The 13,066-nt window shown below is 42.2% G+C and overlaps 1 protein-coding gene across 2 annotated transcripts in view; it reads right to left on the bottom strand.

Moving 5' to 3' along the window:
- Positions 1 to 13,066, bottom strand: part of DNAH12 (dynein axonemal heavy chain 12) — a 256,283-nt gene that overhangs the window by 119,695 nt on the left and 123,522 nt on the right. For both annotated transcript variants that reach the window (XM_031935192.1, XM_031935193.1), the window contains exons 33-36: positions 11,344 to 11,427; positions 10,287 to 10,475; positions 3,458 to 3,577; positions 586 to 774 (exon numbers count right to left, since the gene is read on the bottom strand). In XM_031935192.1, coding sequence (XP_031791052.1) covers positions 586 to 774; positions 3,458 to 3,577; positions 10,287 to 10,475; positions 11,344 to 11,427 — 582 coding nt within the window. The remainder of the gene's footprint in view (positions 1 to 585; positions 775 to 3,457; positions 3,578 to 10,286; positions 10,476 to 11,343; positions 11,428 to 13,066) is intronic.

The raw sequence follows: 13,066 nt of genomic DNA, 5'->3' as shown, positions 1-13,066 counted from the left end.
TCCTAGAGACCTTTACCTTCTCTAAGCTGGATAGTTTGGTATTTATTTTCGATTCTTAAAGAATATTCTTGTGTTACCACCTCTTTTTCACTTTTATTGACTTCCTGCTACGGCTAATGAGGATGAAACTCTCTTTCTGGCCATATTCTTAAAATTCTGTGTTAGCCTGGTTTTGGGGAAAGGGTCCTGCACTATCAGGAGAACTTGTGTCAAGTTCTGGCTCTGCTAGTCACTAACCTTTTTAGGTTTACTTCCTTATCATAAAACTTGAGATTTAGAAGAAATTGTAACTAATGCTCTATCTAGATCTTATGGGTAATGAAATAAAATTTGTATGAATCAAATAATTATTCAAACACTTGCTGTTTAAAAAATGCTTTGGGGACTTATTTAATAAAATTGAAAAATAAATTTAATTTAAATATGAAATTATACAAATATTATTAAAGAAAATTTATTTATAGAGCCAACAAGTTATGGGAGGTGAAACTAAAAAGAAGGGACCTTAAAAAGCTCACCACAGGAGTCAAAATAACTCTAGGATGGAAACCCAGGAGCTTTGTCTGCTGAGCTTTTACATCATACCTCATACATGTAGTCATAGACCAGGCCTTTTTCATCAAATGGGCATTCCCATTTACCCACAGAATCTGGCACTGGGTTTTCTTCATCTTTTCCCAGTATGATTAATCGTATGAAAGCATCAAAAACATGACGGCCATCTGTATCACAACTTCCTCCAATCGACCAAATCAAAGAGAATATAAAGCAAGCCTGTTGGTGGAGAAAAATGTTAACTTATAGCAATTATTTTAAAAGGCATTTTAGAAGAAATATAACCAAAATTCAATATATTAGGATGTGCTCAACCTACTTGAACAAGGTCATAAATGTAAATAAAGTGGAATGGAGCACTGCTAAGCCACATAGTCATTTCTCTGGCAATTTTTATCAAAATACATGTCTTTTATTTTTTGAGACAGGGTCTCACTCTGGTTGCCCAGGCTGGAGAACAGGGGCACCATCTCAACTCACTGCAACCTCAACCTCCCCAGTTCAGGTGATTCTTGTGTCTCAGCCTCCCAAGTAGCTGGGACTACAGACGTACACCACAAAGCCTGACTAATTTTTTTTTGTTTGTTTTTTAAGTAGAGATGGGGTTTTGCCGTGTTACTCAGGCTGATCTTGAACTCCTAGACTCAGCAATCCACCCGCCTCAGCCTCCTAGAGTGCTAGGATTACAGGCATAAGTTACCATGCCTGGCCCAATATCTATCAAAAAAAAATTTTTTTTTTTCTATTTTGAGATGGAGTCTCACTCTCTCACCCAAGCTGGAGTGCAGTGGTGCGATCTCAGCTCACTGCAACCTCTGCTTCCCAGGTTCAAGCTATTCTCCTACCTCAGCCTCCCAAGTAGCTAGGACTACAGGCGCCCACCACCATGGGGTTTCACCATGTTAGCGAGGATGGTCTCAATCTCCTAACCTCGTGATCCACCCACCTTGGCCTCCCAAAGTGCTGGGATTACAGGTGTGAGATACCGCGCCCAGCCTCTATCAAAATTTTAAATGCCCATACTGGCTGGGTACAGTGGTTCACACCTGTAAACCCAGAGCTTTGGAAGGCCAAGGTAGAAGGATTGCTTGACACCAGGAATTTGAGACCAGCCTGGGCAACATAGTAAGATCCCATCTCTACAAAGTATTTTTTAAAATAAAAATAAATAAATAAAATGTCTGTATCAAATAACCTAGGAATTTCTCTTGTGGGAGTTTATACTCAAATATATTTCCACCTGTGAAAATGATACATGTACAAGAATATTCACTGTAGCACTATTTGTAATAGCAAAAGATCAAAAGCAACCCAAACTGTTCTTCAATAATGGTCTGCTTAATTGGATTCTAATACACTGAAATACACGCAGCTGTTAAAAAAGAAGGTCACTCTATAAGCACTAATATGAAAATGACATATTACAATGGAGAAATGATGCAAATCAGTACATAATATATGCTAATGTATTTTAAAATGTATACATGTAAAAGAGTGTATGCATAAAATACTTCTAGAATTCTATATAGGGCACTGGTAATATTAGCTGCCTTCAGTGTGGCTGGGGGACTGCTGTGGAAAAGTGGGGAAAACCCACTTTTGCCTTTTGAATTTTACTCTAGGTACATGCCTTATCTAGTCCAAAAGTAAATATATATTCAGAGAAAAACTTCACCTAGGTATCAATCTATATAACTCTCTTGAAGTGATTCTGAACCACTTAAAAGGTTTAGGTTTTAGGTTTACCAACAGAATAAAATGTTCAGGAAAAATGAAACTTGAAGGTTATACAGGTAAACTATTCCCGTGATACTTTTATAAATGGTAACACTGATAGATATGAAAGAAAGCTAAAACACTAGTTTTGGGATTACAGGCATGAGCCACACCACCCGGCCTACTCCTGGTCTTTCATAGCTAGCTTTTATGTTGTCTACATGCTGGTTTAACATTAATTAATTAATTTAATTAATTCACCTAATGTCCAAATTTGTTTAATATTACATCATCTCATTGTTGATAAAATTGTAATCTTTCATAAATAATAGGATAGTTGGCCGGGCGTGGTGGCTCACGCCTATAATCCCGGCACTTTGAGAGACCAAGGTGGGCAGATCACCTGAGGTCAGGAGTTTGAAACCAGCCTGGCCAACATGGTGAAACCCCATCTCTACTAAAGATAAAAAAAATTAGCTCGGCTTGGTGGCATGTGCCTGTAATTCCAGCTTACTCAGGTGGCTGGGGCAGGAGAATCGCTTGAACCCAGGAGGCAGAGGATGCAGTGAGCCAAGATCATACCACTGCACTCCAGCCTGGGCAACAGGGCAAGATTCCGTCTCAAACAAAACAACAAAACAACAAAAACAAACAAACAGGATAGTTGCCACGTGCGGTGGCTCACACTAGTAATCCCAGCACTTTGGGAGGCCAAGGCAGTTGGATCACGAGCTCAGGATTTCAAGACCAGCCTAACTCCGCGTCTTCTAAAAATACAAAAAATTGCCAGGCACGGTGGCAGGCACCTGTAATCTCAGCTACTTGGGAGGCTGAGGCAGGAGAATCACTTGAACCTTGGGGAGAAGGCTGGACGTTACAGTGAGCTGAGATCACACCACTGCATTCCAGCCTGGGTGACAGAGTGAGATTCTGCTCTGTCTCAAAAAAAAAAAAAAAAAAAAAAAAAAGGATAGTTTTGGTTCCTTCTGACATTTTAATTCCTTTAAAGTGCTTTTTAATAGCAGAATACCAGGTGTCAGGGCAACTTTAGTATCTCAAGCTATTCTTTTAATGCTCACCAAAAAAAACAGCTTTGGATCTTATCATGTTTTTCTCAATATAAACACCATGTACCAGAAGTATAATTTATTCTGTAATTTAAAACTACATAAAGTATAAAACCAACCATAATCCAAACACGAACGTGCTTGCTAGTAGGATCATTTTCTACCACATTACAAAGCAGCACTTCAAAGAGGCGTGTGAGAGATACAACCACATTGCTATTGCTGGTAGGAATCAGTTCCTGCAAGGTGAAAATAAGATAACTTTCTTAATTTTCATCTTATTTAGAAAATAAGAAGATAAACATTTTATTTTTAAAAACTGATAAAGGCATACATGGTTTTAATAAGGTCTTTTTTTTTTTTTTTTTTTTTTTTTGAGATGGGGTCTCACTCTGCCACCCAGGCTGGAGTCCAGTTGCACAATCATAGCTCACTGCAGCCTCCAACTCCTGGGCTTAAGAGATCCTCCTACCTCAGCCTTCTAAGTAGTTAGGACTATAGGTGCACACCACCAGGCTATTTTTTTTTTTTTTTGATAGGGTCTCACTCTGTTGCCCAGGCTAGAGTACAGTGGTGTGATCACAGCTCAGTGCAGCCTCAACCTTCTGTACTCAGGCAATCCTCCTGCCTCAGCCTCCCAAAGTGCTGGGATGACAGGCATGAGCCACCAAAACTAGCCTCATAAGGTCTTTATAATATTTAAACTTAAAAACTTTAAGTAGGCATGATAAAATATTTCTCAAATATTTTAGTTTCCCATATTACATTACACAATTATACATAACTGTACAATTGCACATAACACATTCTAAATTCTCTGATAAATAAAAACTAGCTACTATAAGAGAATAAACAATATTCTAAGGATAGCAGAAATGAAGTCTCTAAGAGCCATTCATTCATTTATTCATTCAATAAACATTTATGAAAAACACACTATACCTATGTGGCAAGCTAAGAGATATGGAAATAAAAGACAGAATCCCTAAAAATGGGTGATATTAAAATTGAATAGACAAAAATAATATAATAATAATATGACAGAGAAAGTCTCAGGGTAGGAGGAGGCTACTAGAGTGCTTGGGATAAACAATTGAAGGAGTACAAAAAGAGGAAAATGGGAGAGAGATATATCAAGGAGGGCTTCCTGGAGGAAGTAATAATAGCTGAGCCGAATTTAGAAGGAAAATGTAAGTTTGCCAGGTGAACAAGGGAAGGATATTCAAGACAGGGAAATGTATACAAAGAAATGGAGATGTGAGCAGATACAGATTATTAAGGGGATTCTGTAGGTTATGAAAATAGGGTATGAAGGAGAAATTCCCCAAAAATAGGCTTGACAAATAGGCAAGAGTCAGATCCTAAAAGGTTTTTATATGCTGTTTTCAGGACTTAATTGTTTGGATGAACGGAGGCAGGATGGTGCACTTCCGGGTTCTTCTTCACCACCAACTCTTCCCGTGTGTGCGAGAATGCAGCTGACGCCCGGGAAGGTGCAGATTAATCAGGCATGCACCAGGTGATGTCAATCCGAGGAGACCAAGATTTACCTGGTGGCACCTGCGGAGCGGCCCCCCTCCCCCGACATGCCCGTGCCCCGCCTATTGCCCTTCCACTCCTAGAAAAGTCACTCCCAGCAGATGCACCGGGGGTGGGCTTTCTCAGCCCCCACTCTTGTCGGGACTGTATTAGAAACTCCACGCGCCCCCCCTCCTCCCAGCTCCGGTCCCTGAAGCTAGATGACCAAAGAATAAATTTGCAGTTTTGCTTTTAGCCTTGCCTACTCGCTGGTTCTTTTGTGCCCACTCTGGTGGTCTTAGAAAAACAAATCAGTTCCAAAGGACGCTTTGAAGCCAGGCAGAGATCCACTTCCATTTCCATGGTGTCCAGTGTGTCCCTCGGCCAAAATCCTGTGCAGGTCCGAGGTCCATTTTGAGCCACCAAGTGGCTCGGGAGACCCGTTCAGGACGGAGACGTCCGCCTGAAGGTAATCTCCACTTTGGCTTCAAGAGCCTCCAGTCTGTCTCTACTGGTTCCAAAGGACGCTTTGAAGCCAGGCAGAGATCCACTTCCATTTCCATTGTGTCCACTGTGTCGGTAAAGAGGAAACAAATGGGAAACCCCCAGTCCAAATTTCTAAAGAGCACCCCCTTAGGGTGCCTCCTAGCCAATTTAAAAACCTTACAGCTCGAACAAGACCTTAGGAGGGAGGAAGCGGTTAATTTTCCTTTCCACTGTGGCGTGATCGACCTCAGCAATTTCTGCCAGCGGCTAGGCAAGTGGTCCGAAATTAATTACGTACAAGGCTTTTGGGCCTTAAGCTTTCATCCCTATACTCCTCCTTCTCTCCACCCCCTCCCTTCCTGCCCAGACTCCTCCTCCTCCCCCCATCCAGACTCCTCCTTCCTCCTCCTTATCTACTAGTAATCTACTCGGTCCCGTGCCTCCTTCGGGGCCCCCAACTGGCTGTCTGGAGTCTCCTATCTCTGCCCACACCCTCCTACAGTGTTACCACCTTTGCGAGAGGTGGCTGGGGCAGAGGGGGTAGTCAGAGTACATGTCCCTTTTTCATTGGCCGATCTTTCCAAAATTGAGAAGCGTTTAGGTGATTTCTCAGCTAATCCTACCATATACATAAAGGAATTTAGACACCTCTGTCAGGCCTATGACTTAACTTGGCATGACCTCCAGGTTATCCTAGCCTCTACCCTAAACTGACTGAGGTTCTAACCCAGTATACCCGGTTAGATCCGGCCTCCCCCACAGGGGCCACCATTTTGGCATCTTATTTCATTTCTCAATCAGCTCCTGACATTCATAAAAAAAAAAAAAAAAAACTTCAAAAGGTAGAGGATGGTCCTCAGACACCAATACAAGACCTAGTTAAATTAGCCTTTAAGGTCTATAACTCCAGAGAGGAGACGGCAAGCTCACCTTGAACAGAAGGTTCAGCTCCTAGCAGCGGCTTTACAGCCCAGTTGTAACCCCAGGCCAGAGAGCACACACCCCACAGACTCCAAGGCTGCAAAAAGAGCCTGCTATATAAGTGCGGCAAGGACACTATGACAACAGGTGTCCGCAGGGTCCCCGAGCCCCAACGCAGCCTTGCTATAAGTGCAAGGCATCAGGACATTAGGCCAGTGAATATCCTAACCTTCGTCCACCAGCAACCCCCTGCCCTGCTTGCCAGCAGGGAGGACACTGGAAGTCTGATTGCCCCACCCTGAGAACAGGTGCTGTGTCTCCACGTGACCCCCTTTCCCAGGATCCTGGGAGCTCCTTCCAGCTCCTACATCTGGACGACGACAACTGAAGGTGCCGAGACTAGGGGACCCCCATCACCCTCGCCGAGCCACGGGTAACTCTCCTGGTAGTGGGTAAGACAATTAATTTTTTAATCGACAGCGAGGCTACCTATTCTGTTTTGCCGTTCTTCTCTGGACATAGCCTTCCATCCAATATCTCTGTAGTAGGAGTAAGGGAAAAACCATCCACTCCACAAAAAACTCCACTCCTTAATTGCTGCCTGGCCAACAACTACTTGGCGCACTCGTTCCTCATTCCCAACTAAAAAGGGCCCCCACCAAAAGCAATCAGTGGAAATCAGTTTGGCTTTCCCCCACTTGCCTCAAACTTACTAAATTTTCTTAACTATCTCATACTCTCCAACCTTGCCAGGACCTTCCTTCTGGGTTGTGCCCATATTCCAACAAATGTTTCCATTCCTCATTCCTATACTAATACTGTGCCTTATTTTATTCTTCATCCATACGTCCAAATACCAACCATGGGCCCCGACCTTAATGACACCCCTTAACAGCAGGAAGTAGCCAGACAGACCACGGCCCCCTTTATCACTATTATCAATAAAAGGTTGGACTGTTTGGACGAACGGAGGCAGGATGGTGCACTTCCGGGTTCTTCTTCACCACCAACTCTTCCCGTGTGTGCGAGAATGCAGCTGATGCCCGGGAAGGTGCAGATTAATCAGGCATGCACCAGGTGATGTCAATCCGAGGAGACCAAGATTTACCTGGTGGCACCTGCGGAGCGGCCCCCCTCCCCCGACATGCCCGTGCCCCGCCTATTGCCCTTCCACTCCTAGAAAAGTCGCTCCCAGCAGATGCACCAGGGGTGGGCTTTCTCAGCCCCCACTCTTGTCGGGACTGTATTAGAAACTCCACCTGCCCCCACCGCCCCCAGCTCCGGTCCCTGAAGCTAGATGACCAAAGAATAAATTTGCAGTTTTACTTTTAGCCTTGCCTACTCGCTGGTTCTTTTGTGCCCACTCTGGTGGTCTTAGAAAAACAAATCATTAATTACAAGAGGAAGAGAATTCCAACAGAGGATTTTAAATAAAGGAATAGACAGAAAGAATTTGTGTTTTGGAAACTTCATTCTGTAGCAGGATGTAGATTGGACCAGAGCAGCTCTGTTGTATTGATTCAGGTAGGAAGTGATGATGGTCAGAATTGGGATACTATAACCAGAAGGGTGGGGCGAGGAGGTGGCTGCAGAAACATGGATGGAAAGACAGGTATAAACGTTATCAAGAAGGGAAAATCAATAGATCCTGGGGCCTGGGCCAAGTGGCTCACGCCTGTTATTCCAGCACTTTGGGAGGCTGAGGTTGGCAGAATGCTTGAGGCCAGGAGTTCAAGACCAGCCTGGCCAACACAGCAAAACCTCATCTCTACAAAAAAAAAAAAACACAAAAATTAGCCAGGTGTGGTGGTGTGCACCTGTAATTGCGCCTGTAATCCCAGTTATCTGGGAGGCTCAGGCACGCGAATCACTTGAATCTGAAAGGTGGAGGAAAGGTGGAGTGCCACTGCACTCCAGCCTGGGAGACAAAGACTCTGTCTCAAAAAACAAAGTGGCTCACACCTGTAATCCCAGCACTTTGGGAGGCCAAGGTGGGCGGATCACAAGGTCAGGCGATCGAGACCATCCTGGCTAACGTGGTGAAACCCCGTCTCTACTAAAAATACAAAAAATTAGCTGGGCGAGGTGGCGGACGCCTGTAGTCCCAGCTACTCGGGAGGCTGAGGCAGGAGAATGGCATAAACCCGGGAGGCGGAGCTTGCAGTGAGCCGAGATCACGCCACTGCACTCCAGCCTGGGTGACAAAGTGAGACTCTGTCTCAAAAAAAAAAAAAAGTCTGGGGACTGACTGGATGAGAATGAACTATGAGAAGAAAATCCATTACTCATTACGTGGAAAGGTGGAGCCTATTTTGTATTATTTACAACATATATAGCATTAGAGCTTTAAAACTGCAAGGAACTTTGTCTATTTTCTCTATGAAGACACTATACAGGCTCTTCATAAAGTGGAATTGTTCATTTTTTCTTTTAAATGGCACTTTTTTCTATCCCTAAAATAACATTTTAGGATAAAACCGAGTATCTCTTTTCCCCACTCTATATCAATATATTTATTTACATGTAAGAAGCTAATATGTGTGTGTGTGTGTGTAGGTGATGGTGGTAGTGGTTGAACAATGGACCCCAAAAAGATATTTCCATGTTCTAATCTAAGGAACCTATAAATGTGATCTTATATGGAAAAAGGTCTCCAAAGAAGCAATTAAGTTAAAAATCTCAGGAGGAAGACGTCATTCTGGATTATCTGGTGGGTGCTACATCTAAGTCCTTACAAGTGTCACATGGAGAAGAGACATGTGGAGTAGAAAGCCATGTGAATATTGGCCGGGTGCAATTGCTCATGCCTGTAATCCCAGAATTTTGGGAGGCCGAGGTGGGTGGATCAACTGAAGTCAGGAGTTCAAGACCAGCCTGGCCAACATGGAGAAATCCTGTCTCCACTAAAAATATTAAAAAATTAGCTGGGTGTGGTGGCACGTGCCTATAATCCCAGTTACTTGGGAGGCTGAGGCAGGAGAACTGCCTCAACCTGGGATACAGAGGTTGCGGTGAGCCAAGATCGCGCCACTGCACTCCAGCCTGGGTGACAGAGCAAGACTCTGTTGCAAAAATAAATAAATAAAATTAAAAAATAAAAAAAAAGGCGGCCATGTGAACATGGAAGAAGAGGTTGCAGTTATGTAGCCATAAGCAAAGGAACACCTGAGGCTACCAGAATCTGGATAAGGTAAGGAAAGAGTCTCCCTTAGAGCTTCTGAGGAAGTATAGCCCTACAAACATCCTGATTTCAGACTTCTGGTCTCCAGAACTGTGAGAGAATCAGTTTCTGGTTTTGGGGTGTTTTCTGGGTTTTGGGGTTTTTGTTTTTTTTGAGACGGAGTCTCGCTCTGTTGCCCAGGCTGGAGTGCAGTGGCATGATCCTGGCTCACTGCAACCTCCATCTCCTGGCTTCCAGTGATTCTCCTGCCTCAGCCTCCTGAGTAGCTGGGATTACAGGCATGCACCACCATGCCTGGTTAATTTTTATATCTTTAGTAGAGACAGGGTTTCACCATATTGGCCAGACTAGTCTTGAACTCCTGACTTCAAGTGATCCGCCCACCCCAGTTTCCCAAAGTGTGCTGGGATTATAGGAGCGAGCCACTGTGTCTGTAGCTTTAGCCATCAAGTTTGTGGCAATTTGTTATGACAGCCCTGGGAAGCTAATACGATATGTAAAGTTTTCTCATAAACTACTAAATATTAAATAACTCATAAACTCACTAAATATACAAGTGAGTTTTTAGAGGCACATATTTAAAATAATTTGAAATACGAAAAGTAATTGGAATTTGTAAAGCTTCAGAAACTATGGTTGTACACAAATAGTTTAGCGGGAATAAATTCAACCCCTGAGTTATTCAGCTATAACTTGAAAAATATAAAACCAACAGTGGATAGTAAATGCATAAGGACAAACTGGTTTTAGTTATTCATTCTACCAACCACTGTGACTTTAGACTTAAGTCAAGTTGAATGGAAACAAAGAAACTTGAATAGGTCAGAGAATTATAGCGTTACCTTGCATTTTTTCTTACGCTGCTTTAAAGAGGGTGGTATTAACCAGGCAAAAAGTCCTTTCAGAAGAGCTTGATGTTCTGGTTCACACAGAGGTCCTTTCAGTGAATTCAACCAAGAAGACACAAGTGGTTCCCATCCTAACTGTGAGGGCTCCAAATAAATCATACCACAACGGCTTACAGTGGCAGGCTAGAGAAAAAAGACAAAATTTTCTTGTTGCACTGTTGCTTCTATACCAGTGGCACCTGGCAATTATCAACTACTTCTTAGGATGACTTATGGAGATCCTTCATAATCTAGCTCCCATCTGCCTCACAGAGCTTCACACAGTCTAGACGTTCCCCATACAGAAAACTATTTGCAGTTCAGTTCCCCAGACATGTAAAGGCTCCATATCTTTAAACATTATCTTGATTTGGAAACGCCTAGGTTTCCAAATCTAATCTCCCTGGAGAAATCTTACATCTTCCTCAAAATCAGATCAAACACTCAGTTACCTTCCATGGTGCTCCTCTATCCATCCTCCTCACAGATGCTCACTCCTCTCCACACTTTTTTTTGGTATGATTTTTTGAGACGGAGTTTCGCTCTTGTTGCCCAGGCTGGAGTGCAATGGTGCGATCTCAGCTCACTGCAACCTCCGCCTCCTGGGTTCAAGAGATTCTCCTGCCACAGCCTCACGAGTAGCTGGGATTACAGGTATGCACTAGCACGCCCGGCTAATTTTGTGTTTTTAGTAGAGACGGGGTTTCTCCATGTTGGTCAGGCTGGTCTCGAACTTCCCACCTCAGGTGATCTGCCCAAAGTGCTGCCCAAAGTGTGAGCCACTGCACCCAGCCATCCTCTTCACACTCTTAAAGCACTAACATGTAGCTGTGTATTGGGATTATTTATTAACATGCTTCTCATTCTCCCTAAACAAGTATAAACTGTGTCTTATTCATCTTTGTATTCCCAATGCCTAACCCATTTTCTGACATATAATAAAAAATACTTATTGGCTAAATTAAAGATGAAGAAATGAACAAACTGCTATTGTATTAAATTATGAACTTACGGACGCCTGGGAAAGGTCCATTGTTTCAAAGATGAGGCTCATTTGGGGGGACATCTGAATGATTTCTCCACTCATAAGGCAAAGCTAAAGGCAATTATTTTTCAAACATTTATTTTTTTAAATTTCAAGCTTCTCAGATAAAAATTTATACTATATATAAGATAAAGTAGCTCCTGTGATATAATGGACTAAGAATTAGAATGGAAGCCAGAAAATCTTAATTCTAGGTCTAGCCCTGTTAATTATTACTGTTAAGCAAATACTTAACATCTCCGCGTCTCAGTCTCTTCATCTATAAAACAGGGATAATATCTCTCTTGTATAATTGTGGGAAGGGAGACTATAAGACAAAGTCCAAAATATATAAAATCCTATACAAATATCAGCTATTAAGAAAATTAAGTGAAATACTCCTGAATTTATAAAGTGACCATAGACCTTTTTATTAAATTAAAAAATAGAAAATAGAGAATAGCATGAGTACTCATATACCCAGCTCCTAGATTTAATCAGTGTTAAGATTTTGTCATACTGCCATTGCCTTTTTAAAAAAACATTTTAAAGAGCATTATAGACATCATGGCATTTCACATCCAAGTGCCAATGTCTCCAAAAAATAAGTATATTTTCTGTGTAATCACAATAACATTATCACACCTAACAAAATTAATAATTCTTTATTATCATCTAATACTCAGTCAATACTCAAATTTCCTCAGTTGAAAGCAAAATTCAATCCAAGACTATGCCTTGAGTTTTTTATGTCTCCTTGGTCTCTCTTAATCTAAAACATTTCTTCTTTTTTTAAACATGTCAAAAACTGAATTTATCCACTGCTTCCTTTCCCTCGAATTTCTATCTTGTCTATTATTAAAGCCATCCTATCTCCTCAATCTGTTTGGCTTGCACCTTTGGAATTATCATTAATTTTTAATAGTATTAATAATTATTATTAACTTGATACCTAAACTAACTTATTACTAAGTCTTTTAAATTCTTCTACATTTAGTTTTCAGTGCTTCCTTTCTGCTTTTACAATCATCACTTTTAGTTCCAGTTTTGCCCCTATCTAATCACATGTCAACAATGAGGAACTTAACATTTGTGGATTCCGTTTCTTTTTTTTTTTTTTTTTTTTTTTTGAGACGGAGTCTCGCTCTGTCTGTCGCCCCGGCTGGAGTGCAGTGGCCGGATCTCAGCTCACTGCAAGCTCCGCCTCTCGGGTTTACGCCATTCTCCTGCCTCAGCCTCCCAAGTAGACTACAGACGCCCGCCACCTCGCCCAGCTAGCTTTTTGTATTTTTTAGTAGAGACGGGGTTTCACCGTGTTAGCCAGGATGGTCTCGATCTCCTGACCTCGTGATCCGCCCGCCTTGGCCTCCCAAAGTGCTGGGATTACAGGCTTGAGCCACCGCGCCCGGCCGGATTCCGTTTCTTAGCTGTAAAATAAATGAATGATTTAGAGGTAGATTGTCCAGTATGGTAGCTGCTAGTCATATGTGGCTATTTATATTTAATTTTAACCAAAACTAAATAAAATTTAAAATTCAGTTCTTCAACTGCACTAAGCCACACTTCATATGCTCAGTAGCCACATATGGCTAGTGGCTACCTTCTCAGAGAACGCAGATAGTTGCAGGATTGTAAAAAGTTCTACTGGACGTACTCGTCTAGAATACTTTTAATCTTTGACCAGATTATTTCAGCAGACATCCTCCTAACT

This window comes from Piliocolobus tephrosceles, chromosome 2 (genome assembly GCF_002776525.5).
Source record: "Piliocolobus tephrosceles isolate RC106 chromosome 2, ASM277652v3, whole genome shotgun sequence".
Lineage (NCBI taxonomy): Eukaryota > Metazoa > Chordata > Mammalia > Primates > Cercopithecidae > Piliocolobus > Piliocolobus tephrosceles.
Note: the sequence above shows the minus strand (reverse complement) of the source record. Positions and strands in the feature narration are given on the sequence as shown.